Raw genomic sequence first — 24881 nt, 5'->3', positions numbered from 1 at the left:
GAGCCAGGGGCCCAGGTGGCCACCCGAAGAAACACAGCCTTTCCTGAAGAAGGCACAGTGAACTGTCTCCTTCCTGGCTCCCTTTCCTGTGAGGTTCATGTCTTCCCTGGGGCAGGGGGAAATACTAAACCAGCGTGGTGCTGGCTGGTCAGGGTGACTGACAGCTCAGGAAGGAAGTCTTGGTTCTCTTTTACCCAAGGAAGCAGGTGTGGGGACACTGTCTGGGGGGCCAGAGAGACCACCTTTGGTGTCATCGTGTGGTGCAGTCCTTCGGCTGGGTGGAGTGGGAGGCAGAGGGAGAGGATAAGGGAGCGTCCCAGGGGAGGGCTGGGGCTGGAGGAGGCAGGGGCTGGGCTGAGCGGGAGTGGGCAGTGCTGTGTCCTGGCCTGGGGAGCATGGCTGAGCACCTACTACATGCAGACACTGCTGGGGGGTCACTCAATCTGCACAGATGCTCTTCTGAAGTAGGCATGATAGTCCCCATTTGATAGACAAGGAAATCTGGAACCCAAAAACCTGCTGAGCTGACAAGAAACCCCCTCAGAGGCCTCAGCAGCCAGAAAAATGCGTTGGTTCTAAGAACGGGGTGGCTTTAGAGACTTACAGACTTGGGAGGTAGGAGTGGCCAAGGGCACCTGGTTTTTTTTCGCTCTGGGGATGGTTCTTAACCACAGGCCACACTTCACAGCCTCATCTGGGCCTCGGTAGCCCCAGAGGGCACAGCTCTGGGCAGGAGACACAGTAGGTGGGCCCCCCCTTGGCAGGGCAGGCTTGAATCAGGCAGGTGCTCCTAGCCTTGTCACCGGACACCGAAGGGCGTCACGGGCAGTGGCTGGCGGTGTCCTTCTGAGCTAAGCTGGGGTCCTGACCTTTCACACTACCCTCCTAACTTCCATGGCTCTGTCACCGCCTTACGGAGAGGCTGAAGCCACAGACACAGCAAGGTTGGGGTCCGGCACCGAAAGTATCCAGTGGTAGACGGCGGAACCCTTAAGAAACGGACGCCTTCATGCGGGCGGCTGGAGAAGCGGGGGCTGGGCACTGCAGCAACCACGCTTAGCCTCAGACACCAGGAAGGAAGCACGCCTGGAGCGGATCCGAGACTACTGAGAGGGGCTAGGGCTGGCCGTGGGCGCAGGCCGATCCTTACATTCGAGACCGGCCCAGCTCTGTAGCTTCCCTCTCTGGGCCTCTCACCCGCGCAGAACCTCGGTGGGAGCGCGCACGTGGCGGGGGGGGGGGGGGGGGCCGCGAGCCCGAGCCCGGACCGGCCACCGGGGGCGCCCGCGAGCTGACGCTCTGGCCCGCTCCGGTCACTGCGGCCCGCGCGACCTTCCGGCCCTGGAGCCGGTGGCCACGGGGCTCCAGCGACGCCGTGTGGCCCGTGCTCCGCTCTGTGGCTCCAGGGGGCCAAGAAACTGCTGAAGTCCGGCCCGGCCGGCGGTGCGGGGCGCAGACCGAGGGCCCCGGGAGGCAGCGGCGCCGCCCTCTTTACCTGCGGCCTCGCAGAGCATGCTGGGAGTCGCGGGAGGCAGCGGCCCCGCCCCCTCACCTGCGGTCTCGCAGAGCATGGTGGGAGCCCCGGGAGGCAGTGGCCCCGCCCCCTTCCCTGCGGCCGCGCAGAGCATGCCGGGAGCCGCCGGTGTCCGGACCGCTCGCCCCCGTTTGGATCCGACTTCGGTTCTTCTGGGGTGTTGATGCTCCTAAAGCCCGAGAGCACGTGTCCAGACCCTAGCCTGTACGACGCTGACTCTGCCCGGTCCCAGAACCAAAGCCATGCCGGGGTGTGGCCTCTGACCCCACGCGGAGGGGACCTCGCCTTGCGGGACCCCACCTGGAACCCGACCTCCCGGCCTCGCAGCCGGCCTGAGCCGCCATGCGCGGGAAGTTGCTGCCGCTGGCCGGCCTCTACCTGGTGCAGGGCCTGCCCTACGGGCTCCAGTCCGGCCTCCTGCCCGTGCTGCTGCGTGCCGGCGGCCTCTCCCTGACGCGCGTGGGGCTGGCCAAGGTTCTGTACGCTCCGTGGCTGCTCAAGCTGGCGTGGGCCCCGCTGGTGGACGTGCAGGGCTCGGCGAGGGCCTGGCTGACGCGTAGCACGGCGGGCTTGGGCCTGGTGTGTGGGCTGCTTGCCGGGCTGCCCCCGCACGGAGCTGGCCAGGCCGGGCTGCCCGCTGCTGTGGCGGGGTTGCTGCTGTTGTTGAACCTGGGTGCCGCCATGCAGGATGTGGCCCTGGACGCGCTGGCTGTGCAGCTGCTGGAGCCGGCCGAGCTGGGCCCGGGCAACACCGTGCAGGTGGTCGCGTACAAGCTGGGGGCCGCGCTAGCTGGGGGCGCGCTGCTGGCGCTGCTGCCCACCCTCTCGTGGCCGCAACTCTTTCTGCTCCTGGCTGCCACCTACTGGCTGGCCGCGGCCCTGGCTTGGGCTGCACCAGCCCTGCGGCGGCTCCCACAGCAGCCCCCTTCCGGGCAGCGTCCCCACACCGCGCACCTTCTGCGGGACGTGCTAGCCGTGCCGGGGACCCTGTGGACCGCAGGCTTTGTGCTCACCTACAAGCTGGGTGAGTGAAGCCTCAAGCTAGGCAACAGCAGAGTTGGGGCTTCCGGGACAGCTCCAGGTGTGTCCCCAGGGGCTTGCAATCCATTACAGGGCCACCCTCTTTCTGGGGTATAACCTGCAAGACTTGGCCCTGACATCCGGGGCTCTGCAGCTGGGCCTTGCGTCTTGTCCTCCCCCAGCTCTAGCCACATCCCTGAGAGCTCTCTCGGGCTTCCCCACTTCTACCCCAGCATCTGCAGCTCTGGAACACTGAGGAGAGCAGGGCAGGGCTGAGGGCCCAAGTGGGGAGAAGGGAGGTGGGGGCAGATATGGAACCTCCCGTGCTCATGCCGCCCCCACCACCCAAGGTGAGCAGGGTGCCAACAGCCTGTTTCCTCTTCTCCTGCTGGACCACGGCATTTCTGCCCCCGAGTTGGGACTGTGGAATGGCGTGGGTGCTGTGGTCTGCTCCATCGCTGGCTCCTCCCTGGGTGGGACCTTGCTGGCCAAGCACTGGTGAGCCCTCCCCAGTGTACCCTGCCCACCCACTTGTACCCGAGCTGCCCCCAATCTACTATACTGACCCATTTCCCACCCCCACCCCAGGGAACTGCTGCCTCTGTTGAGGTCAGTGCTGCGGTTCCGCCTCGGGGGCCTAGCCTGCCAGACTGCCTTGGTCTTCCACCTGGACACCCTGGGGGCCAGCATGGACCCTGGCACAATCTTGAGAGGTGAGGGGCTGGCCTTGAGGAGGAAGAGAGGGGCCACGAGCCTGGGGCACTGCTGACTTCTGCCCTCCCAGGGTCAGCCTTGCTGAGCCTATGTCTGCAGCACTTCTTGGGAGGCCTGGTCACCACAGTCACCTTCACTGGGATGATGCGCTGCAGCCAGCTGGCCCCCCGGGCCCTGCAGGTGAGGAGATGTAGCAGGGACACAGAGGGATCACAGGGCTGGGGCTGTGTGGGCCTGACCCTGACCGTGACCCCCACCCCCTCAGGCCACACACTACAGCCTTCTGGCCACTCTGGAGTTGCTGGGGAAGCTGCTGCTGGGCACTCTGGCTGGAGGCCTGGCTGATGGGTTGGGGCCGCATCCCTGCTTCGTGCTCCTGCTCATCCTCTCTGCCTTGCCCGTTCTGTACCTGGGCCTAGCACCCAGCACCTTTCTCTGAGCTGGGTGGCTGGACTGGTCAATAAAGCCACATGTGCCTGTGGCCCAGATGTCTCTGTGCCTGGAATATGTGACGTGCTTGTCCCCAGGTTGTGGGGGCTGCCTCATTGGCCAGGAGGGCCCATAAAAACAAAGTGAGCACTTTTTATTCTGCATTTTGGAGCCTCCTCATCCGCACACCCTGTGGCAGGTTTTGCCCAGGTCCTCAGTCACTGCCCTAGCCTCTGACAAACCCAGCTCTACCCAACATCCCCCAACGCAGTGCAGTCAGCGGGCCACCCGCAGGAGCTCTTCCGTGGCCAGGCCCACCAGGGCGTGGAAGTTCAGGTGCAGGTATTTTCTCCAGAAGCGCCGGTCCTGCCCGTACACCTGGGCTGGGTAGCAGGGGCTTCCTACAGTGGAGCCAAGACACAGCCGTGAGCCCCAGCCCCAGCCTGCAGCGGGTGGAGCCTCCCAGGCCTCACCTGCCCCAGCCCCCAGCCCCAGCCCCAGCCTGCAGCGGGTAGAGCCTCCCAGGCCTCACCGATGCCATGGAAGATACGGGCCACAGCCCTGCCCGAGAACTTCTCCTCCGGCCTCAGGGACAGAAACTGGCGGATGTCGCCGCGGACCTGGTCCTCCCAATCCTGGAGCTGTGTGGACAGGCACATCAGGCTTCCTCTGAGCTCCCGTGGCGCTGCATCCACACAGCAGGCCCCATGCAGCCCAGGGAACCTGCAACCCTGACGAGGTGCCTGGCTTTACTGCACTCACTCTGGCCTGCCCTGGCTCGGGGGCCTGTGTGTCCTCCATGCCTCCCGGCCCCTGCGCTTCCTCTTCCTCAAAGTATCGGCCGAGCAGGTCCTTGAGCCTGGTGCTGCGCTCCTCATCCCGCTGCTCCAGGCAGGGCCCGCAGCTGGGGAAGGCTACACTGTGGGGAGGAGCCTGTCAGAGCTGATTACTGCGGGAGGGTGGATGGTCCCAGGCCCCGCCCGCCTCCCCCCAACCTGTGAAAGGCCTGGAAGGTTCTGCGCAGACGGGCCAGGGCCTGGCGCTCCCGGGCCTGCACACGGCCATAGAGGAAGTCACAGATCTGGTCCTTCTCCTCAGCGGTCAGGTCCCCCGGGCTGCGAAGGTGGAAGGCCAGCTCACTGAACTCCACAAGCACCCCTGTCCCACGCCGCACACCTGCCGGAAAGCATGTCAGATGTAGGCAGGCAGCGTCCAGGGCGGTGTGGGGTGGGGAGAGGCGCACCTGTCCTGGGCTTGTGGTCCCACCGCAGCTGGCAGAGAGCCTGCCGCACAGAGGCCAGCTCCCAGCCCATGGAGTCTACCAGCCTGACCATGTCAAACTCCACGGAACTGCTGCCTTGCCCTGGGTCCTCCGGCAGCCGCTGGGCCAAGCACACAGCCAAGGGGGGACACCTGTGCCCAGGGAAAAGGGGACATGTGGCCAACAGCACTGATTCTCCAACGTTGTCTCCAACTCAGGGCAGGGCGTGCTTACCTGTGGGCCAGGGCCTGGAGCTGGGCAGGGCCCCCAGGGCAGTTCAGACGGCAGTGGGTATAGGTGGTCGCCAGCAGCTCCAGCCAGTGGCGTGGGTGCAGCTCCAGGTAGCACAGCAAAGTCTCGATGGCTGGGGGCAGAGCAGGGGTCAGGGGACGCGGGGACGGCCCATCCACACCCCTGTGGCTTACCCAGGTTCCTCACCCTCCTCCGGCATGTCCAGAGCCTGTACAGTAAGCTGTATTGGGAGTACCCGCTCATGGCCCATGCAGGCCCTTCTGGGTCCTGGGGCTGCTTGGTGGCCACCAAGCTGTTCAGCCTCTTGAGGGGGGTACTTGGGTACAGGCCTCTCTCCACCCATGGCCCCTTCCTGCTCCGGGGGCAGCCTGGTGCAGGTGCAGGTGCAGGCTGGGAACACGCGCTGTACCAGCCTCTTCACAGCCAGGAAGTCTGTGCTGTCGGCATGCACGTGTCTGCGCAGCTCTCGCAGGTCTTCGCCCTGCAGGGCAACTTTCATGAGGGTGGGGGGGGAGCACTGGGGGCTTGAGCACTGGCAGTTGGGGGGATGCCAACCTGGGGCTGCAGGAAGAGGTGGCAGTGGGCAGGCTGCCCGTCACGCCCGGCCCGGCCCACGGCCTGCACGTAGCTCTCGAAGCTTGGGGGCAGCCCCAGATGCAGCACAGCCCGCACATCTGGCCGGTCCAGCCCCATCCCGAAGGCCACCGTGGCCACCACCACCCGCAACTGGCCCTGCATGAAGGCCCGCTGTACCCGCCGCCGTTCCCGGCTGCACATGCCTGCGTGGTAGGCCTCAGCCGTGGTTTTGGGGGCATGACCTTTGGGGAAGACAGGCAGATGGTCAGTGGGATGGGGCCATGTGTGCCCAAGGTGGGTCCATGGGGACACCAGCCCTGTCCGTGCCTCACCTCCAGACCCTGGGACCTGGGCTGCGTGCAGGCAGGTTCGGAGGAGTGCAGCGATCCGCTCTGTGTCCTCGCGCCGGTTGCAGTAAATGATAATGGAATCCAGGTTTCGAAAACGTTCGCCTTGCAGCAGCGTCAACAGTGCCTGATGAGAAGCGGTCGGCGTGGGCAGTGGGGAGTGAGGAGGGGTCGGCGTGGGGAATGGGGAGTGAGGAGGGGTCGGCGTGGGCAGTGAGGAGGGGTCGGCGTGGGCAGTCAGCAGCCAGGGCCCTGCAGGGTCCCCAGAGCACGCACACCCACCTGGTCTGTGTCCCTGTCCATGGACACGGAAAGGTGCAGGTTGGCGGGAACTGGGGCTGGCCCATGGAGGCCAGGCTCTTCAGCCACAGCCAAGTGCTGTGCCACGTCACTGGCAGTGCGGCGTGTGGCTGTGGCTGTGAGGCCCAGGAAGCAGTGCACACCCATGCGCTCCCGAAGCACCTGCCCCAGAGGCAGCAGTGGTGTGAGGCGCCCAGCCCATCCCGGCCCTAGCCGCCCACCCCAGTTCACACACGGCTCACCTTGCAGACACGCAGATAGCAGGGCCGGAAGTTGTGGGACCACTGGGAGAGGCAGTGGGCCTCATCAATGCAGGCAAAAGCAACTGGAGGCAGCCGTGTGGCTGGAGGGAGGCCTCCCGACCCCACCAACGCCTCAGGTGTCAGCATCAGCACATGTACCTGGGCTGCCCGAACCTGAAGGCAGCAAGATCAGAGGCACAGCCCAGGTGCCCGCCCACTGCCTCTCTCACCCCTAGGCCCATGAGGCCCCCACCTTCTGCAGGACAGATTCCCGTTGCTTCCTGGTCATGCCCGAGTGTATGCAGGCCGCCTTGAGACACGGTGGCAGGCCAGACACCTGCAAATGCAGGAGTGACGGCTGTCATACGCCAGCCCAACCCTGGCCCTTCCCCAAGTCATCCCAGAGCTGCTGCCGTGTCCATCCTAGTCCCTAGTCCCTCAGGGGAAAGGAGAACCAGGTCCTGGGTCCTAGGGCCAAGGGTCTGGAGCCACCTGTGGGCCTTGGCCCAGGAGCCAGGGAGCAGACAGACTGAAGTGGGGATGGCTCCCTTCCCAGCACAGCTCCTGTGGGGGTGGCCGTGGTGCCTGTGGAGCTCGGCTGCCTTTGACCTGCTGCCAGGACTGGGACTGAGGCCATAGACGCCTTGAAGCTCCCAGGGGAGGGGGTGGTTAGGGGACAAGCAGCAGTTGCCCTTGGGAGTCACAAGTGCTGGTTCTTGGCTGTGTATGTGTGCCCAGGGCCCTGTGTGCACACCTGGTCGTCCATGAGTGACAGCAGGGGAGAGACGACCAACGTGAGGCAGGGGCTGCGCTGAGTGTAGAGCAGTGCCGGGAGCTGGTAGCACAGGGACTTGCCGGCACCTGTAGGCAGCACCAGCAGCGTGGAGATGCCTGGATGGGGTGGGAGTCAGCAGCAGGGTTTTGCAGCCTGGCCTCGGCCCGGCCTCAGCCCCGGCAGCCACACTCACCGGACAGGATCCGCATGACTGCACGCTCCTGCCCAGGGCGGAAGGCTTGGTGCCCCAGCAGCTTCAGGGCCTGGAACACCTCAGCCGGCGTCTCTGCAGACACAGGTGTTCATCACCATGACTTGAGTCACTCCAACCCCTCAGTAAAGCCTCTGGGCCAGAAGCTGACTGCTCACCTGCCAGCTGCCCTGAGGGCCCCAGGGAGTAGAGTGGCAGCACAGCAGGGTCCAGGCTGGGCACCTCAGGTACAGGTTGTGGTGCAGGAACCAGCGGCCCAGGCCCAACAGGGTCTGTGTCTTCCTCACTCGCTGGGGCAGGCAGGAGAGGGTGGAATGGAAGCTCTAGGTCGGGCGAGACAACCACTGGCCACAGCCTCCCCTTCCCCCAAAGGGGGTTGGCAGCAGGCAGTGCCCTTCCTCTGGGCTACTTTTTCCAAAGCAGAAAAAGCTGACAGCCATTCTCGTCCTTGCCACCCTCCTTTGGGGGATCCAGGGTAGGGCCTCGGCCAGGGGTACCTGGAAGGACTTTTGCTTGGAACATAAGTGTCCCCCAAAAGAGCACTGTGCCCTCTCCACAGTGTTGGCCGGACCCACCCTCCAGGGCAGATGTCTCACCTGGCTGGGGACACTGGGCTGCCCAGTGATCGAACTGCTCATTCAGGAAGCAAGACTCCTTGATTGTGACTGTGGCACCACCACCCCCAAAACACTCCCCTTTCTTCCGCCACTTCTGCTTCCATGCCTGGGGGGTGCCCACATAGGAGGGTCACTGGGTGGCAGATATGGGAGGGCTGAGGGGAGGGAAAGGGAGCGCCTGTCTTACCTGCTTGCGGAGGAGCCTGCCACGGAGCGCCCGGCCCCGCACATGGCGTTTCTGCTTCATGTTGAGCCGTACATAATTGCCCCTGTCATGGCAGGCCAGCCTAGGGAAGATGTGCAGGTGGGCTGTGCCCTCAGCCTTCCCAGCCCTAGCCTGACTGGAGGGGCTGAGTCTGTGGTACCTGGGGGTCGACGGGCTGCTGCAGGGCTGAGGTGGCTGTGCCTGTATGGGTTCCCCTGGAGGGTCTTCCTCAAGTGCTACAGCCCCAGCCCCCTCCAATGGGGGTCCAGCCTGGCTGCTCTCCTGCTGGACCTGTGCGGGGCTCCCCCAGGGCTCCTTGTTCCGTCTCCGCTTCTCGCCTCGACTGCTGCTGGGCTGGGGACTCCCTGCACCGAAGCTGACTTCTTGGAGGGCTGAAGCCTCTGGGCCCTGGGAGCCAGCACCAGGACCAAGGACAGCCGACTCAGCAGGGGTCAGAAGTTGTGATTCCTCTGAGCCTAGATCAGGGCTGCAGGCTTCGGGGGCCCCCAGAAAATCTGGGACCTCACTGTGACATCGCTGTAACCAGCCAGGATCTAGGGAGCCCAGCCGCTGGCTCAGGGATGCCTGCAGATGCTGGAGCCGGCCTGGCCTTGGCTGGGGCTCAGGGGGATGTGGAGGCTCATCACTGGCTTTTTCTGCAAAGGAGGGGACAGGCCCTGTACCTGGGGGCTTTGGGGTGGGCGTCTTGGATGAGGGTCTTCCTAGAGGCCAGGGTCTGCGGCCCAGGGCTGGTCCGGCCTGGGAGGGGAAAAACAGAATAGCAGGAGGAACTCAGGCCCCTGGGCTACTGTAGACTCTAAAACCTACCTGAGTCCCCACGCTCAATTGTAGGGCAGGCTAATTAGCACAAGGCTGGGCTAGAAAGGGAGTCAAGGGCGAAGGCCCCGAGAAGCTCCCTGGAGACTCGTGCCCTGGTTGGCACAGGAGCCCGTGCCTGTCTGTGTGGAAAAAATGACAAGAGGGTGACCCGGACCGGAAGCAGCTGTGGACCTAGCGTGGACTCACTGCCTGCCCACCCCTCACCTGCAGGGTGCCTTTCAGATTGGCCTTGAGCCGCTGCCCGTAGTCCGGCACCGAGCCCTGGCAGCTCCGCCCTGGCGTAGGTTGTGGACTCTGGGTCGCAGCCCGATTCAGATGGGGCCCCCAGCAGTGGGGCTCTGGCGCCTGCAGCAGACAATAGGGGCACAGGCCAGAGAAAGGCTGTTGTGGGGGCAGAGGCGCTCCCAGCCACCTCTCCCACACCTGGAGCGAGGCCCGGCCCTTCTTCACTTTGCCCAGTCCCCCTCCCAAGTTATGCCCCACGGAGGCCTCGCCGCGACTCCGTTGCTTCCGCCACTCCGCCAAACAGGAAAGTGAGAGGAGACTGGGGTGGCGGGGCCTGGGTACCTCTTCGGCCGCCGCGGGGAGCGACTCGGAGCTGCGGGGCCCGCCGCCGGCCTGGCCCGTGGTCCGCTTCAGAGTGCGGTACTCCCGGTAGAGCGCTGCGTGGGTGAGCGGGAGGCGGAGTCAGGGTGGGCCTGGGCCCCTGTCGACCCGGTGTCTTCCCGCCCCCGTCGACCCGGCGCCCCGTCGACCCGGCGCCCCCCCGCGCGCTCACCGCGTGTCTCCTCCGGCGCCGCCTCCACGTCGTCCTGTAAAGGGAACGCATCAGCCGCGGGCCGCGCCCTCAGCCCCTCGGCCCTTGGGCAGCCCGCACCTGGCTCGGTCGCCGCCCGCGCTGCCGCCGGAACGCGCGCTCCCACGCCTGCAGCCGCTCCCGCACGTCCCGCAGCCGCTCCATGGCGCGCCCGTCCGGCCTCCGCGCCTGCGGTCGTCCAGCGAATCTCCCGCGCAGCCGTCGCTGGGGCCGACAGCCAATGCGGGTGCGCGGCGGGCTGGGGGCGGGGCCACCGCGCGCGGGCAGCGAATCCGTCGGGCCTTCGACAAGCAGCCAATGGGAGGCGTCGACGTCATCGCGGGGCGCCGCGGCGCCGGGCGGGGAGCGGCGGACGGTCTAGGCGGGGCCGGAGGCGGTGGCTGCGGCTGCGGGACCGGTGAGCGCGGGCGGCCAGGCGGGGGTCTGAGCGGGGCGGCGCACGCCCCTGGCCCTGCCTGGCCTCAAGGGGCGGGGCGCCGATCGCTCGGGGCGGCCTGGCTGAGGGAGGCAGTGGCTGCATTTGGGAGCCCGGGGCCGAGGCCGGGAGCCCGGGAGGTGCCACTGCGGGCCGGGAAGGACTGGGAGTGTCCGGGCCGGTCGGAGCGGCGTCAGGCCCTGGTGGGAGACGCACCTGACCTGGAGGAGCAGGCCCCGCCCGGGAGGCGAAAGAGCGGAGGGTCCAGCGCCTCCCGCGGCTCGAGGCCCGGAGGAGCCGGGCGGGGGCGTCTTCGCGAAACGCAGGCGGCCGAGGACCGTCGCGTTCCCTGCGGCCGGCGGGAGGGAAGGGGGCGTCGCACGGAGGTGCCTGCCTCCCTTGGTGGCCAGGCCGTCTGCTTTCGTGTCCTCCCGTGACAAGTGCTCGGTTGGTCTGTCCTGTCAGAGCGAGTATGATCGTTGAGATCTGTCCACCGGCAGAACTAGGCCGAGGGTTGGTGTCTGGGACTTTTCAGGAACCGGTGCCTTAAGGACTTATTTGTATGTGGAAAAGTCGACAAAAACAAGGGCCTTGGGGCCAGAGTGTCTTCCCCAGCCCCCTTCCCTGGCTTGTCACTCAGGCTGTGACCTTGGGCCAGGCCTAGGCCTTCATTTTCTAATCTGTCACAGGGAGATGGTTGCGATTTAGTTTTGAGGATGCTACAGGCAGCAGCAGGGCTGGCACCCTGTGTCACAGGTACCTTGTGGCCTTGGAAGTGTTTGCGCATCTCTGCAGCTTGGGTGCTGCTGAGGCAGCTTTCTCTTGTCCGAGCAATTTGTAGCCTTGCATCTTCCGAATCCCACATACTTAAGACTTGGTCTTTCCACAGTGGCCCTCCAGGGAAGAGGGAGAGGTTTAGGCCAGTGGTAAGGGCCAAAAAGGTGAGGGTTGCTTTCTTTCGGGATCTCCGTGCTTGGTGACGCTCTGGAGAATAGTAGCTTTTGGGGGGGCTTGCATCGAAGGCTTGGATTTCATAGGCTACATTATCTGGACTCAGTGTTCCCTGGGTCTCAGTCTTTTCAACTTGCCTTGTTGCTTATGAAGCTGCTTCCGTGCTTCCAGGTCTTTGTTGTTCTGTGGAGTCCAAGGGTAGCCCTGGAGAGCCTCTGTGAGGAGGGGAGGGAAAGGTGATTTGGCTACTTGACCCCTTGGAGTGTCCCGTCTGTACTAATGCTGATGAAGGTGGGCGGGGAGAGGCCTGGGCTTTATTCAGGTTTTGTGAAGCAACTTTGTAATTTGAGAGGCTTGAAGTACCCATGGCGGGCCCTGCAAGGCAACAGGCATCTGTCAAAAGCACACCCAAGCAAGCGAGTTGTTGACGATGCCACACTGCTTGACGCTTAGTTTCCCTAAAGAGATGCTGTGCGTCTGGAGGGTTGGGGCTGAGTTGTGACCTTGTCTGCCAGTTCACTGCACCCAGCCCAGCGCTAGGCATCTAATAGGTGCTTCTCTGTGCCGTGGCCATTGCTAACTGCTGACTTTGTTTCAGGCACTATGCTGGGCCTTCCTACCACTTGTGTGTGGCTTGGTAGTGGCCTAGGGTCTCTCCTCCCTGCTGAAGTCCCTCTCCTGCAGGTGGCCGTCTGCCCGGCCCAGCGCCATGCACACGCTTGTGTTCTTGAGCACGCGGCAGGTGCTGCAGTGCCAGCCAGCTGCCTGCCAGGCCCTGCCCTTGCTGCCACGCGAACTCTTCCCCCTGCTGTTCAAGGTGGCCTTCATGGACAAGAAGACAGTGGTACTGCGCGAGTTGGTACACACGTGGCCCTTCCCGCTGCTCAGTTTCCAGCAGCTGCTACAGGAGTGTGCCCACTGCAGCCGTGCCCTCCTGCAGGAGCGGCCCAGCACTGAGAGCATGCAGGCTGTTATCCTGGGGCTGACTGCCCGGCTCCACGCCTCAGAGCCTGGGGCTAGCACACAGCCCCTCTGCAGGTATGGACTTACCTGAAGGGTCGTCAGGCCAGGGGTGTGTAAGTGGGTCCCCTGAGGAGGCTTGGGTCATAAAGTTAGCAAGAGCTCATGCAGGGGCAGGCGCGTTGCTCCCATCCCAAGGTGGCTGGGAGGGGGTATGGGCCCTGCCCCTCGACCCCTTCCTCAGACCATTCCTACTCCCAGGAAGCATGCGCTGCGGGTGCTGGACATGACAGGCCTCTTGGATGATGGTGTGGAACAGGATCCTGGCACCATGAGCATGTGGGACTGTACTGCTGCCGTAGCTCGCACATGCATCGCCCAGCAGCAGGGTGGGGCCGCAGAGCCTGGGCCAGCCCCCATCCCTGTGGAGGTGCGCGTGGACCTGCGGGTGAACCGGGCCTCCTATGCATTCCTGCGGGAGGCCCTCCGGAGCAGCGTGGGCAGCCCGCTGCGGCTCTGCTGCCGGGACCTGCGAGCTGAGGACCTGCCCATGCGCAACACTGTGGCCCTGCTGCAGCTTCTGGATGCGGGCTGCCTGCGCCGCGTGGACCTGCGCTTCAACAATCTGGGCCTGCGCGGCCTGTCTGTAATCATCCCACACGTGGCCCGCTTTCAGCACCTGGCCAGCCTGCGGCTCCACTACGTGCATGGGGATTCAAGGCAGCCCTCCGTGGACGGCGAGGACAACTTCCGCTACTTCCTCGCCCAGATGGGCCGCTTCACCTGTCTGCGTGAGCTCAGCATGGGCTCCTCTCTCCTTTCAGGGAGGCTGGACCAGCTGCTCAGGTGAGCGGGCCCCACCACTGCCCTGCCCCTCCCTTCTGTAGGGACCCTCCCAGGCTCTGCCTGTCTGTGACCCCTGTGTCCCCTGCAGCACCCTGCAGAGCCCCCTGGAGAGCCTGGAGTTGGCCTTCTGTGCTCTGCTGCCTGAGGACCTGCGCTTCCTGGCACAGAGCCCCCATGCTGCCCACCTCAAGAAGTTGGACCTGAGTGGTAACGACCTGTCTGGCAGCCAGCTGGCACCCTTTCAGGGTCTGTTGCAGGCATCAGCAGCCACACTGCTGCATCTGGAGCTGACTGAGTGTCAGCTCGCGGACACCCAGCTGTTGGCCACACTACCCATCCTGACTCAGTGCGCCAGTCTCCGGTACCTTGGCCTCTATGGCAACCCACTGTCCATGGCGGGCCTCAAGGAGCTGCTGCGGGACTCGGCGGCGCAGGCTGAGCTGCGCACTGTGGTGCACCCCTTCCCTGTGGACTGCTATGAGGGCTTGCCCTGGCCGCCGCCTGCCTCTGTCCTGCTGGAAGCCTCCATCAATGAGGAGAAGTTCGCTCGTGTAGAAGCCGAGTTGCACCAGCTGCTTCTAGCCTCAGGCCGTGCCCATGTGCTCTGGACCACGGACATCTACGGGCGACTGGCTGCGGACTACTTCAGCCTATGATGAAGTAGCTCTGGGTGAGACACAGGCCGCCCTGCAGTCTCTTTAGGTAGGCAGGGCCTTTGCTGGGACCCTGGTGGAGGCCTGTCACAAAAGCACTGGTTTCTGGTTCCCTGCTGGGTCTGCCTTGCTTCTGGGCACACCTCGAGCCTCCCCTGCTTTCTGCAGTGCCCCACGCGGTTTTCTCTGCACTTGCTCCATAACTGGCTGATCATCTGTGGGCCCCGGGGCTGGATGTCAGGCCTCGATTGCCCTGCTCAGTTTGGCTGCGTTTGGCTGCATTTGGCTGCCGTCTGGGGTCCTGGTCCTTTGTGCAAATGCTTTGGGATCCCAGTTGTGAGCTAAGAGAGATGATGGCTTCTCTGGGCCTTTCCTATCCCTTTATTGAGAGCTCAGTGCTTGTGGGGTTGAAGTTGGACAGAGGCCTGCTTCAGGGAGGCTGGGGTCCCCAGGCACTCGTGCGTCTTAACGTGTTCCCTACCCTGCCACCCAGCTACCCCATTGGGCTGGGCTCGGGCTGGAGGGGGTCATCAAGGTACAAATGTGCCTGGAAGTTGAATTTGTGGCTGTTTTTTTTTTTTCTGTCCACGTTGGTCAGCCTTATCCTTATCTCTGCTGTCACCCCCAACATGGCCACCGGGCAACAACTGCCATCCAGCCTGTTGCCCCGCCCTTCGCGGGGCAGCCCCCATCTGTACCGCCGGCCAGTCCTTGCTCTTCCCACCTTTCGGAGGCCCAAGATTCTACTGTGGCTGGCCAGGGCCAGCGAAGGACCCCCGCTGCAGAGCTGGAGGTTCGGGTGATGTCTTTTCGGAAGAGCTTCAAGGGAGGTGTTAGGGCCTCCCTGGCCACCTTCCATTGCTACCCCCGGATTCCCGAGTGCAACGCTCCCGGCCCGCGCCCCACACACGGCTCAGCGCACACTGCGCGGCTTCCACTTTTACTGATGGAGCATGCGCGAGGCCGCACCGGCCAATCTCCGGCGCCTACGTCATCCGCGCGCCCGCGGCCCTAGCAGTGGATCTCGTAGGCGACCGGCGGGGGCACGCGGAGCCCCGGCCCCGCCCCCTCTGCCGGTCCGCAGTCCGCAGGCGCCTCCGCCGGACCCTCGGCGAAGAGCGGCTTGGAGCGGTTGATGACGAACATCTCGTGGCCGCGCTCGTCGCGGAGCTCCTCTAGCTGTGCGAACGTACAGGGGCCGTCCGAGTAGTCGTTGACGAACAGTGCGCCCTCCCCCGGGGGCCCCCGCGCCTTTTTTCGCCTGCGGCGCCGGCGACAGATCATGGCGACCAGGAGCAGCGCCGTGAGCGCCAGCAGCGCGATGGCCGCCGCAATGGCCGTCTGCGTTGCCAAGCCCAGGGCGCGGAAGGCCATGCTGCCCACCTCGGGCCGGGGCTCGCGGCCGGCGGGGCGGGCGGCCGGAGGCGGCGGTTGCGCGGGCTGCTGCGGCTGCTGCAGGGACGCGTTGACCAGGAGCCGGAAGGGCACGCGGGCAGCGCCGCCGGCGTTGGAGGCCTCGCACTCGTACTTGCCGGCGTGCGCCAGCGTGATGTTGCTGAGGAAGAGCATGCCGCTGCCCGTGTCGGATGCCGAGTGTCCGCCCAGGCCCAGCGCCCCGCCTTCTAGCTGAGCCTGGGCTCGCGGCCGGCCCTCGCGAGGCTGGGGCACCTTTCTCCAGGTCACCAATGGCTGCGGGTAGCCGGAGGCTTGGCAGGCAACCCGCAGGTCCTCACCCAGGTTGGCTGTGAGCTCCAGCGGCTGCACGTGGACAGAGGGCGGAATGCAGATGAGGCTGCTGTGGGATACGTCCAGCAGACTCTGGAGCGCTAGGCGCGGGGGCTCTGCACACATGATCTTCCTGTCCCTGGAGGTGAGCAGCCGCTGGCCGCCCTCCTTGATCCAGGCACCCAGCCAGTGCAGGGCGCAGTCACAGCGCCATGGGTTCTCTGTGGGAGAGCAGCATTAGGCAGGTGGCTTGAGGGTGCTGCTAAAACAGCCTGTGCAGTTGGGGTTTTGCAGGCCAGGGCAGAGGCCTCTTTCCCACCTCCCACAGCCTTTTCACGCGGAGTCCAAGGCCCCTGCCACCCCTTCCTTGACCCCAACCTCCTTGGGTCGGCGGCAGGCCCTTCACCCTCGCCCCTCTCCCCCGCTCCCCTTTAGCTCTGTGATGCCTGCCTGTTACAGATCACTTCTCCGTCGGTCTCTGAGAAGGCACCTGCTCCTCAAGTCTTCCTGCAACAAGTGCCACTGTTTTTAGTAACCTTAGACATCTCACCAGCACTGAAACCTCACAAGTCCTCTCAGCCTTGTCTTTGGATGCCCTCTCTTGGGAATGTCCCCAGTCCTTGTCAGCTGTCTCTCTCCTTTGCAATTTTGTCTGCCTCCCCTCTGAGAGCCTAAAAGTGTGCAGAACCCTCAACTCTGTTAAGTCACCCTGTGGAGTTCCTGTTTTTTTCTGTTTTCCTCAGGCAGGGTGCCTGAGCTGTATCCCCCAGCACACCCATTCCCGCAGCCCTCCACTGTGGCTGCAGGCGGTGGTGCAGCCCTGCAGACTGCTGCCCAGTTGCCTGCTGTCAGAGCCGCTCCACACATGAGCCTGCTCCCTACTGCCACCACCGTGGCCCAGACAGAGACGCTTTCCGAGGAAGAGGTACCTGTGAGGCGCAGGACTTGCAGACTGGCCAGGGGCTGCAGGGCCTCTCGGCTGATGGTGCCCAGCTGGTTCCTGCTGAGGTCCAGCAGTGCTAGGGAGGACAGCCCCGCTAGAGCCTGGTCCTCCAGCAGCTCAATGCTGTTTTCTTGCAGGTGAAGCTCCTGCAGTCGCTGAAGTAGGGACAGCAGATCGTGAGGAAAAAGGGCGCCGAGGTTGGGGGCATGTCCCTCTTCTTACCAAGCTAGACTAGGTTGCCTTTTCTAACTATTTCAGCCCTACAGGGCGAGGGGCCATAATGGAGTATCCCGCCCCTTTAGACCCCAGGCGCTCACCGGCAGGTGCAAGAAGGTGAAATCCAGCAGCCGCGCCAGCTGGTTGCCCGCCAGGTAGAGCACGCGCAGCTGGGCCAGGCCTGCGAAGGCGCCGCTGCGCAAGGTGCGCAGCCGGTTGCTGGTGAGCGCCAGCTCCAGCAGGCGCGGCTGCGCGCGGAAGGCGCCGGCCTCCAGGGCGCGCAGGCTGTTGTTGTGCAGGTAGAGTCGGCGCAGAGCGGCGAGTGGCGCCAGGGCTCCTGGCTCTAGGCGCGCGATGTCGTTGTCCTGCAGGAACAGTGTCTGCAGGCCGGGGAAAGAGGAGGCGCTTACCCCGCTGCGGGGGTCTTCCTCTCCCTGCGGGCACCCCGTCCTCCCGCAGCTCCACACGGTGCCCACCTGCGTCCCTGGCGGGATTCCCAGCGGGACGACGCGCAACCGCAGGGCGCCACACTCCACCGTGGCGCTGTAGCAGCGGCAGGCTCCTGGGCAGCCGGCGGCGTGGAGCGGCAGTAGTGGGAGCAGCAGCAGCAGCAGTGCGGGGGCCCCCAGGGCCATCTCCCGAGGCTCGGCTCCTTACCGGCCCTTCCGCGGTTCAGCCGCGGACGCGTGCCCTCCTGAAACACAGGTTGGCAGGCCAATCTCCGCAGTCGAGAGCCAGCCAATAGATGGAATGGAGGCCTGCACCTGCGTCTAACTTTTGACGCTATAAATAGGTTCAAGAAACTAATAAAACGTTCTGGTTTTCTCCTTTGACACAAACATTTTCTTTTTTTTGAGACGGAGTCTCACTCTGTCGCCCAGGCTGGAGTGCAGTGGCGCAATCTCGGCTCACTGCAAGCTCCGCCTCCCGGGTTCACGCCATTCTCCTGCCTCAGCCTCTCCGAGTAGCTGGGACTACAGGCGCCCGCCACCACGCCCGGCTAATTTTTTTTGTATTTTTAGTAGAGACGGGGTTTCATCGGGGTCTCGATCTCCTGACCTCGTGATCCGCCCGCCTCGGCCTCCCAAAGTGCTGGGATTACAAGCGTGAGCCACCGCGCCCGGCCGACAAACACATTTTCTTAAAGCTCTGGGGCACCAGGTTCAAATTTAGAATTCCTGGTGTCCTCAGTCTCTTCACAGGATGTGACCATGTAGGGAGAGCCACCCAACCCTGTCACCTTCTCTTTCTCCACCCATGCCCAGCAGGTCAGGAGCTTCCTGCTCAGGACGTGGATGTGTCGCTTGCTGCTCCCGACTCTACCCCCAGGCAAGTGGCTGCTGCTTGGTTCTAGGGTGCAAGAAGCTGGAAGTACAGGGTATGGGCTTGGGAACTTTGCTTAGGTGACAAAGCCTGGGGCCCCATTACCCAAGCATGGCTAGGAGGGAGAAAGCAGGCCCTGGGCAGACACGCCTCCTTGTTATCCTGTGGGGGCCTGGGCAGAGCTGGCCTCAGAGGAGCTACGAGCCCCAGGGAAGTCAAGGCACAGCTTTGTCCAGCACCTGCTCCTGCTGGCCTAGGGGTGGGACCAGCTTAACTAGAATTGGGCCTTTTTCTCAGGTAACCTGTCAGAGAATTGGGGGATGAGAAAAATAACAGGAAAGTCGGCTCAGGAGCCATGGCTCTGTGCTTCCCATGCTGGTCCCCAGAAAGGTGTCCTGTCTTTGGGGATAGATGGGGCCCTGGGAAAGCTGGGGTGTGACAGGGGAGGCCTTGGGCCACCCACTAGGTTTCTGGTGTGACTTCCCAAGTGGGCTCTGGGAGCAGTGTGACCTCTGAGATCAGCAAGGAGCAGGGAGTTTGCTGGGGGACCATATGCATGTACTTGTCCTAAAGAAATGGGAAGGCTGAGGTCTGGTTTCAGGAACAAGGAGCCCAGTTTTAAAGTAGGGATCTGGGCTAAGCCAGCCAGCCCACCGGAAGCCAGGGAAAACGGGGCTGCAGGTGTCCTGTCTCCCAGCCTCATCTGGCCGGCCTCCCCAAACATTTGCCTGTCCATCAGCTCTTCCTGCTTGCAAGTCATGTGAAAAGGGACAGGACCAAATGGCCTTGGTGTCTGTTTAAATCTTGCCCTAAATTGTAACTCACATGATTATTTAAAGTCACTAGAAATAAGTAAGCACAGCAATAAAGTTTTAATGTAATAGTTTTGGCCCAGGCAGAGGCACTTCCCAGATGTCTCAGGATGTGTGTGAACCCCAAGAAGTTGGGGGCGTTATCTGGGCCCTTGGGATCCATTCCCCTGGGTATAAAGGGTTGGTGCGTGGTTCCAGGCCTGGCCCAGTCAGCCTCCCCCAGGAAGGCTTCTCAAGTAGAGAAGGTTCTTGGCCTCAGAACTCAGGGTGCTGCTGCTCACGCTGACCCCCCTAGATGCAGATCGGTGTAGAAGGGCCTGCTAGGGCAGGGATGAGGGCCCCAGGCTGGAAGAAGCCCAGAAATCCTTTTACCAGAGGACAACCCCCTAATCCGCTGGGCAAGGGCGGGGTGTCACACGCAGGATTCCGCGACGACTGTCACTGCCTCCTGGGCGCCCCTCTGTGCAGGAGGGGAGAGGGAAGAGGATGGAACGCCCTGTGCCTCCCTCGGGCGCAATGCGAGGCCCAAGCTGGTCTCTGGGCGGCCCTTGCGCACCTCTGCAGCGCTGCGACCCGGTGCCTATATCCCCCACGGCCTCCTCTGCTATCCACGAGCGCCGGTCGATTTTCGGCCGGGCTCAGGGAGGGAGTGGCCTCCGCGTTCCCCATCCCCCTCCAGGACCCACGCCCTTCTCGGAGCGCACCAGGGTCAGAGCCGGGATGGTCCCCGTTCCCCCAGCGCCCCCACGCCTGGTGACCTTGGGTCAGGCGTCTCCTCACCTGACGCTCCCGCGGCGAGCGGCTCCCCCGCGGTGCAGGTGGCGGCCCGGCCCCAGCACCGGCTGGGTTGGGAGGGGGCGGGGGACGCTCGCGCACGCGCACCAGAGCCCCGCGCCCGCCGCCAGGGTCTGACGTCTGGAGCGCGGGCCAATCCGGAGAGCGCCGGAGTCGGGTGCGCGGGGGGGCGCGCGCCGTGGGGAGCGGAGGGTCCGGGAGGGCCAGGCCGCGGCAGCACCAAGGACAGCGCCGGATGGGGGCGGGGCTCACGGCGCGCAGGCGCACTAGGCTGCCGCGAGCGCGGGTGGCGCGGGCTTTCCGGGGCGTGGGGTCCCGGGGGAGCGGGGTGAGAGGCGCCCGCAGCCTCCCGCCTTTCCCTTGGCCCCGCTCAGGGCGGCCGAGCCGCGAGCAGCAGCGGGGCCAGGTCCATGGTGAGGGCGAGGCGGCGGCCCTGCCAGCGCACGTGCGAGGGCAGCGCAGGCGCGCCGGGCCCATACTCGAAGGAGGCGCTGAGCTCGAAGGCCAGGGCGGAGCGCACCAGGCCCACGCCGCCCGCACGCTCCGGCGCCGGGTGGTACAGGCGCCCGTTGGCGGCCAGGGGCAGCAGGCGCGCCGGCTCGAAGGGCACGGCCAGGGCCTCGCCACCGCCACAGTAGGAGAGGCGCGGAGGCCCGTGGTCCGCGGTCAGCAGGTGCGTGAAGACCACCGGCCGGTCCTCGCAGCGCAGGAAGTTGCGCTCTCTGCCGCAGGGCGAGAGGAAGGGGAAAGCGGCCTCGTAGCGCCCGCTGTGGTTGGGTCTCAGGCGGGAGAAGAAGGTGACCAGGAACTGCGGGTCTGGGGGATGAAGGGCGGGGGTGCTCAGCGCGCTGGGCTCCCAAGGCCTCCGGGCCCAGGACCATACCGAGGGCAGGCGCCGACGGTAAGAGGTTCGCCTGGCCTCACTCAGCGGGGCTCCTGAGCGGAGGACGCCCACTCCTTGGTGAGCTGGGCCCGTCGGCAGAGTCGGGGAGCCCATCCGGGGCTGGGGAGGGAGGCACAGCATTACCTTTGAAGCAGGTGATGAAATTCTTCATTTTGGAATCATCCAGGAAAAGCTGCAGATAGAGGGCCGGGCCGTGATAAGTCCCAGCGTGCAGGTGGGTGCGGGGAAGCTCAGGAGGTCCTGAAACTCGGGAGGTCCTGAACCGGCCCAAGCCCACTTTTCCTGCTTGTCTGTGCACGCCGCATGCAGGGAGGCGCGAGGAAGGTAAACCTGGGGGCACTGCCGACTTATCCGCACCTATGCGCACCTCTGCTCCCTGGTCAGCCAAGTCTTTCCCGCACCTTTTCCCTCTTTTCAAGTTTGTAATCAGTTGTGCCACCTCCTCCGCGGAGACTACCTGGCCTGCTGCCTCCCGGACATGCCGCTGCCTTTGACAGGGCTTCCAAGAAAAGGCGGGGCGGCCCGGGTGTCTCCGTGGCAGCGGCGAGAAGTCAGCGCCGGGGCTGGGGACTTGTAGGACAGAGTCTGGAGCTGCACAACGCAGCAGGGACGCGGCCCACGTAGGAGCCTCGGCCCGGACGGACCCAGCTCCCCGTCTTTCCAGCGCGCTCTCCTCCAGCTCTGCGGAGTCGAGGTTGCCCACCGCGCAGGCCCCGCCTACCCTCCCCCGCCCCGCCCCTCGAGCAAAAGTCGCGCCCACAGAGACCCACAGCTCCGGCCCCGCCCAGAGTCCTCTCCCGGCCCCGCCCCTCGAGCAACGGCCCTGCCCCCGCCCACCTGGCCCTGGTGGTCCACGTAGTAGAAATACTCGCGGGTCCGGGGCTCGGGACTTTGGCCCTGCGTGTAGGAAACGCCCCCATCCCCGCTGCAGGCCCGGGTTCCCCGCGACCGCGCCAAGGCCAGGGTCCGGAGCGTCCCGCACAGCGGCCACATTCTCCTCCCGCGCCGGAAGCGACCAGCAGGTTACGCCGGGGGCGGTGCTGCGCGAACTCGCGCCCGCCCGCAGCAGCCCCACTTTTCGCGTTCCGGCGGCGCCCGCCTCCGCGACCCAGGCTCGGCGCTCTTGCCTCTCCCTCGGGCCTCCGGGGCTCGCCCGCCCTGGCCTTCCGAGAGGCGTGTACCGGCGACGCCCCTTCCGGTCCACCCCGCGTCTCTTCCCGCCCCCGGCCGTGCCCACAAGGAACAGGAGGCGGCGCAGGGTCCGTGTGCACTTTATTCACTCGTGTCGTCGCCTCTCGGGTCCATGCGTCGGGGCGAGCGTCTCAGCCGGGCGGGACCGCAAAGGCCCCGGGACCACCCGACTGAGGACGCCGCCCAGGCCTCGGCAGGGCTGGGGCTTTTGTTTTTAATAAATAAAAACGGAACTCTAAAAAATATATATATAAAAACCGGGGAGAAATTAAGTTTTACAACAACTGGAACTCAAAATTCCAAAATGGAAAATGTACAAACTCGGTCCCCCAGCAGCTCTGGCCCGGAGAACAGGCAGTCCCGGGCTCGGCGCCTTCCCGCTCGTCTGCTGCAGGTCTGGGATGGGGATGGGGTAGAGCTTGGTTTTTGGTCAGAAGCCAAGAAAAAAGATCGGAGAAGAAAAGAATGACCTCAACTTGCTCTGCACGGAGGACGGGGACGGCTCAGAGATAAATAGCATTTAGGTTAAAACTATGTGATTAGCAAATTTAGTTCTTATATCTTTCCCTCTATTTATATCTCTATACACAGGTGGGCTGCGATGCAGGATAGATTCTGGATTTATAGTTACACGAAGAAAAAAATACTCTCGCCCCTCCCCCACCCTGCCCCCAGAATGCCTGCCCAGCCCTGCTCCCTACCCCAGAGGACTTTGGTTTGGGGGTCCCCACCCCACCCACTGAGAGCCTGCCAGGCCCCGGGCCCACTGTCCTGGAGCCCCCAAACTCCTGAGCAGTCACCAGCTGGGGACCACGGGCCGAGGGAGGGAGAGGAGGCGGGGACAGGTCGAGAAGCTCCCTCGGGGCTGGGAAGAGCTGCAGGCCAGGACGAGGACAGGAGGAAGGGAAGGAGACGGGGCAGCTGGGCAAGGCCCAGGGCAAGGCCCAGGCCAGGGCGCGCAGGAGCCACAGGGAGGCAGCCCGGCCCCAAGGAGGCAGTGTCGCTCGGCTCCAGGACACAGAAGGCACTTTCTCGGAGCTGACCCGCGGCCAGCAGAGGGCGAGGCGGTGCCCGCGGGAACTGGCCGTGAGGTGGGGGGCCAGAGGCGCCCTCCCCGCCGCTGCTGTGCCCTGGCTGCACCCTCAGACCGGGCAGAAGACGTGGGGAGCGCCGGAGCCAGGGGCCTGGGAGAGTGGAGGGGGCTCCAGGGCTGGGCCGGGCGATTCTGGCCCCTCTGCCGGGAGAGCGAGTGCGGGGTTCGGCCTGGCTGGGGGCGGCAGGACATCCCTCTTGTCCCCGGGCACCCCCGCTACAGCACGCCCTCCATGAAGCTGGTGTCCAGGTGCTGGATGAGCACGCGCAGGAAGGACATCTCCTTGCGGGTGTTCTCGAAGATGACGCGCGGGTCGTCAGACTGGCAGCGCAGGCAGTTGGGCGCCATCACCATGGCCAGGTTGCTCACATCCATCTTGGTGACCGCGACATTGGCCGGCTGCACGAAGACCTGGTGGAGGAGCGAGGGTGGGCGCGGAGGGGCAGGGGCGGGGCGGGGAGGGGGAAGCAGCGGGGACCCCCGGGGAGGGAAGTACCTGCAGGAAGCGGATGAGGTAGCACAGCACCATGCGGTTGATGCGGGGCAGCGCGTGCACCACGGCCACCGCCGCCTCGGGGCTGTCGTAGTGCGCGATGCACTGCTCGTAGAACTCGTGCGGGATCAGGGGCTCCTCCAGCTCCCGGTACCACAGCTTCAGCAGGGACGCTGGGGACACAGCACGGGGCTCAGCGGGCCTGCTCGGGGGGCACCCCTGGGCCAAATGGGGTCCCGTGGTGGACACGCATGGAGGGGTGCTGTGGGGGACAGGCTGGGAGGGCCGGCCCATTCTGGACAGGGCCCATCTGGCCGGACTGGGCCCTGACCCCAGAGGGCCTTTCAGCTCCTAGGGGCCTGAACTTGATCCTGGAGGCATGGGGGTCACACCAGCAGAGACGTGCAAAACAGGATTTTTCTCAGGAGGAGTCTGTGTAGCCACCGTGAGAGGGTGTCTGCACAGCTGGCACAGCTGAAGGGCACAGGGCAGAGAGCAGGTGGGGAGTGGGCATGGCAGAAGGGCACAGGGCAGAGAACAGCAGGTGGGGAGGGAGCTGCATTGCACAGGTAGGCCTCGGGTGCCCCACAGACACCTGGGGAAACTGTCCAATGGGCAGGAGGCAGAATGTGCTAGAAGTGACTGGGAAGCCATCATATCACTGGGCAGGAGGCAGGATCAGGGTGGACCCCAGAGGCAGAGACAGGGGCCCCTTGAGAAACACTGCCTGAGCCAGGCCTGCTCTGCTGCAGTGTGTGTGGAGGACTCACCAGGGACGTGGGGGTCTTCCAGGCCTGTGGGCACCTTCCACTGGTCCACCTGCAGCTTCAGGGCATTCACCTCGTCAATGTCCCCAGGGACCCTGCAGGGCACAGGGCAGGTCTCAGGCAACAGGAGCCTGCGCTGCGGCTTCATGATTCCGCCTGGACACTCCCTCCGGTAGGCCCCTGATGACCCAGGGAGGGGAGCAAAACCTCAGGATCCCCCGCCACCCTGGTTGGCCTCTTTCCCACGAACACGGGTGGGTGGCGCTCTTCAGGATTCCTGCCCCACACACCTGGGTCCGAGTGTGGTGCTTCCCCAGGCCACCGTCCCTCCCTGGGCCCCTGCTGGCTCCCTGTGTGGCTGCCCTCACCAAAGGGCCACTGGGGCTCAACCTGCCTCAGTTTCCCCAGCTGCCCTCCTGGGGCCTGGGTACCCCTTGCCCTGACAGGTGAGTCACGGGAGTGGGTGGCACCCTGTGCCATCCCTGTTCACAGACAAGGGCTGCCTGTCATCTGAGGCTCAAACCCCGGGCTGCCCATGGGTGGTGTCCAAGCACGCTCTGTACCCCTGGTGGTCATCTCTGCAGGGGCGCCCTCCCCAGCTGGCTGTGCTGCCTCTTCGGAATGGGTCCTGCCCTCTCTCCTGGCCTGCACACC

At 64.7% G+C, this 24881-nt stretch overlaps 6 protein-coding genes across 18 annotated transcripts in view; 2 read left to right on the top strand and 4 right to left on the bottom strand.

Annotated features, from left to right (window-relative positions):
• Positions 1-1619: 1619 nt before the first annotated feature.
• MFSD3 (major facilitator superfamily domain containing 3) lies at positions 1620-3756 on the top strand. Its single transcript, XM_012508257.2, has 5 exons — positions 1620-2558; positions 2905-3052; positions 3143-3267; positions 3339-3448; positions 3534-3756. Exons 1-5 carry the CDS (start codon positions 1877-1879, stop codon positions 3705-3707), a joined length of 1239 nt encoding a protein of 412 aa, XP_012363711.2. The 5' UTR covers positions 1620-1876; the 3' UTR covers positions 3708-3756.
• A 70-nt stretch (positions 3757-3826) lies between these two features.
• On the bottom strand, positions 3827-10920 carry RECQL4 (RecQ like helicase 4). 2 transcript variants are annotated; one of them, XM_030804787.1, is made up of 21 exons: positions 10772-10920; positions 10102-10135; positions 9891-9985; positions 9528-9668; positions 8466-9242; positions 8258-8384; positions 7820-7951; positions 7644-7736; positions 7430-7566; positions 6929-7012; positions 6676-6849; positions 6416-6595; positions 6119-6260; positions 5766-6028; positions 5397-5691; positions 5193-5322; positions 4941-5110; positions 4693-4873; positions 4460-4616; positions 4230-4338; positions 3827-4098 (listed from the first exon to the last, which is right to left on the bottom strand). In XM_030804787.1, the coding sequence occupies exons 5-21, from the start codon at positions 8523-8525 to the stop codon at positions 3974-3976; spliced, it is 2559 nt and encodes an 852-aa protein (XP_030660647.1). In that variant the 5' UTR covers positions 8526-9242; positions 9528-9668; positions 9891-9985; positions 10102-10135; positions 10772-10920; the 3' UTR covers positions 3827-3973. The 2 variants fall into 2 exon arrangements, with proteins under 2 accessions (XP_030660647.1, XP_030660648.1); XM_030804788.1 differs by lacking the exon at positions 10772-10920 and adding an exon at positions 10201-10326.
• Positions 10473-17674, top strand: LRRC14 (leucine rich repeat containing 14). Of its 5 annotated transcripts, none has more exons than XM_030804804.1 (4): positions 10473-10537; positions 12105-12544; positions 12728-13312; positions 13401-17674. In XM_030804804.1, the coding sequence occupies exons 2-4, from the start codon at positions 12216-12218 to the stop codon at positions 13966-13968; spliced, it is 1482 nt and encodes a 493-aa protein (XP_030660664.1). In that variant the 5' UTR covers positions 10473-10537; positions 12105-12215; the 3' UTR covers positions 13969-17674. The 5 variants fall into 5 exon arrangements, with proteins under 5 accessions (XP_030660664.1, XP_030660668.1, XP_030660666.1 ...); XM_030804808.1 differs by having other exon boundaries at positions 10477-10537; positions 12324-12544; positions 13401-14524; XM_030804806.1 differs by having other exon boundaries at positions 10484-10537; positions 12191-12544; positions 13401-14524.
• On the bottom strand, positions 14879-19845 carry LRRC24 (leucine rich repeat containing 24). The gene is made up of 5 exons (XM_030804801.1): positions 19765-19845; positions 17326-17543; positions 16951-17229; positions 16620-16788; positions 14879-15911 (listed from the first exon to the last, which is right to left on the bottom strand). The coding sequence occupies exons 2-5, from the start codon at positions 17482-17484 to the stop codon at positions 14977-14979; spliced, it is 1542 nt and encodes a 513-aa protein (XP_030660661.1). The 5' UTR covers positions 17485-17543; positions 19765-19845; the 3' UTR covers positions 14879-14976.
• C23H8orf82 (chromosome 23 C8orf82 homolog) lies at positions 19022-21906 on the bottom strand. Of its 4 annotated transcripts, none has more exons than XR_004028323.1 (4): positions 21521-21887; positions 20807-20855; positions 19765-20595; positions 19022-19444 (listed from the first exon to the last, which is right to left on the bottom strand). XR_004028323.1 is itself a non-coding variant. In XM_003281164.4 (3 exons), the coding sequence occupies exons 1-3, from the start codon at positions 21674-21676 to the stop codon at positions 20150-20152; spliced, it is 651 nt and encodes a 216-aa protein (XP_003281212.1). In that variant the 5' UTR covers positions 21677-21887; the 3' UTR covers positions 19022-20149. The 4 variants fall into 4 exon arrangements, 2 of the variants coding, with proteins under 2 accessions (XP_003281212.1, XP_012363718.1); XR_004028324.1 differs by having other exon boundaries at positions 19022-19329; XM_003281164.4 differs by having other exon boundaries at positions 19022-20595.
• Positions 21907-21938: 32 nt separating this feature from the next.
• Positions 21939-24881, bottom strand: part of ARHGAP39 (Rho GTPase activating protein 39) — a 146204-nt gene continuing 143261 nt past the window's right edge. For 4 of the 5 annotated variants that reach the window (XM_030804789.1, XM_030804791.1, XM_030804792.1 and 1 more), the window contains 3 exons: positions 24231-24322; positions 23464-23633; positions 21939-23378 (listed from right to left, as the gene is read on the bottom strand). In XM_030804789.1, coding sequence (XP_030660649.1) covers positions 23184-23378; positions 23464-23633; positions 24231-24322 — 457 coding nt within the window. In that variant the 3' untranslated portion in view covers positions 21939-23183. Of the gene's footprint in view, positions 23379-23463; positions 23634-24230; positions 24323-24881 lie in introns of those variants that run through there. The other variant, XR_004028322.1, reaches the window with a different exon arrangement.

The sequence above is a fragment of the Nomascus leucogenys genome, chromosome 23 (genome assembly GCF_006542625.1).
Source record: "Nomascus leucogenys isolate Asia chromosome 23, Asia_NLE_v1, whole genome shotgun sequence".
Classification (NCBI taxonomy): domain Eukaryota; kingdom Metazoa; phylum Chordata; class Mammalia; order Primates; family Hylobatidae; genus Nomascus; species Nomascus leucogenys.
This window is presented reverse-complemented; position numbering and strand designations above follow the sequence as displayed.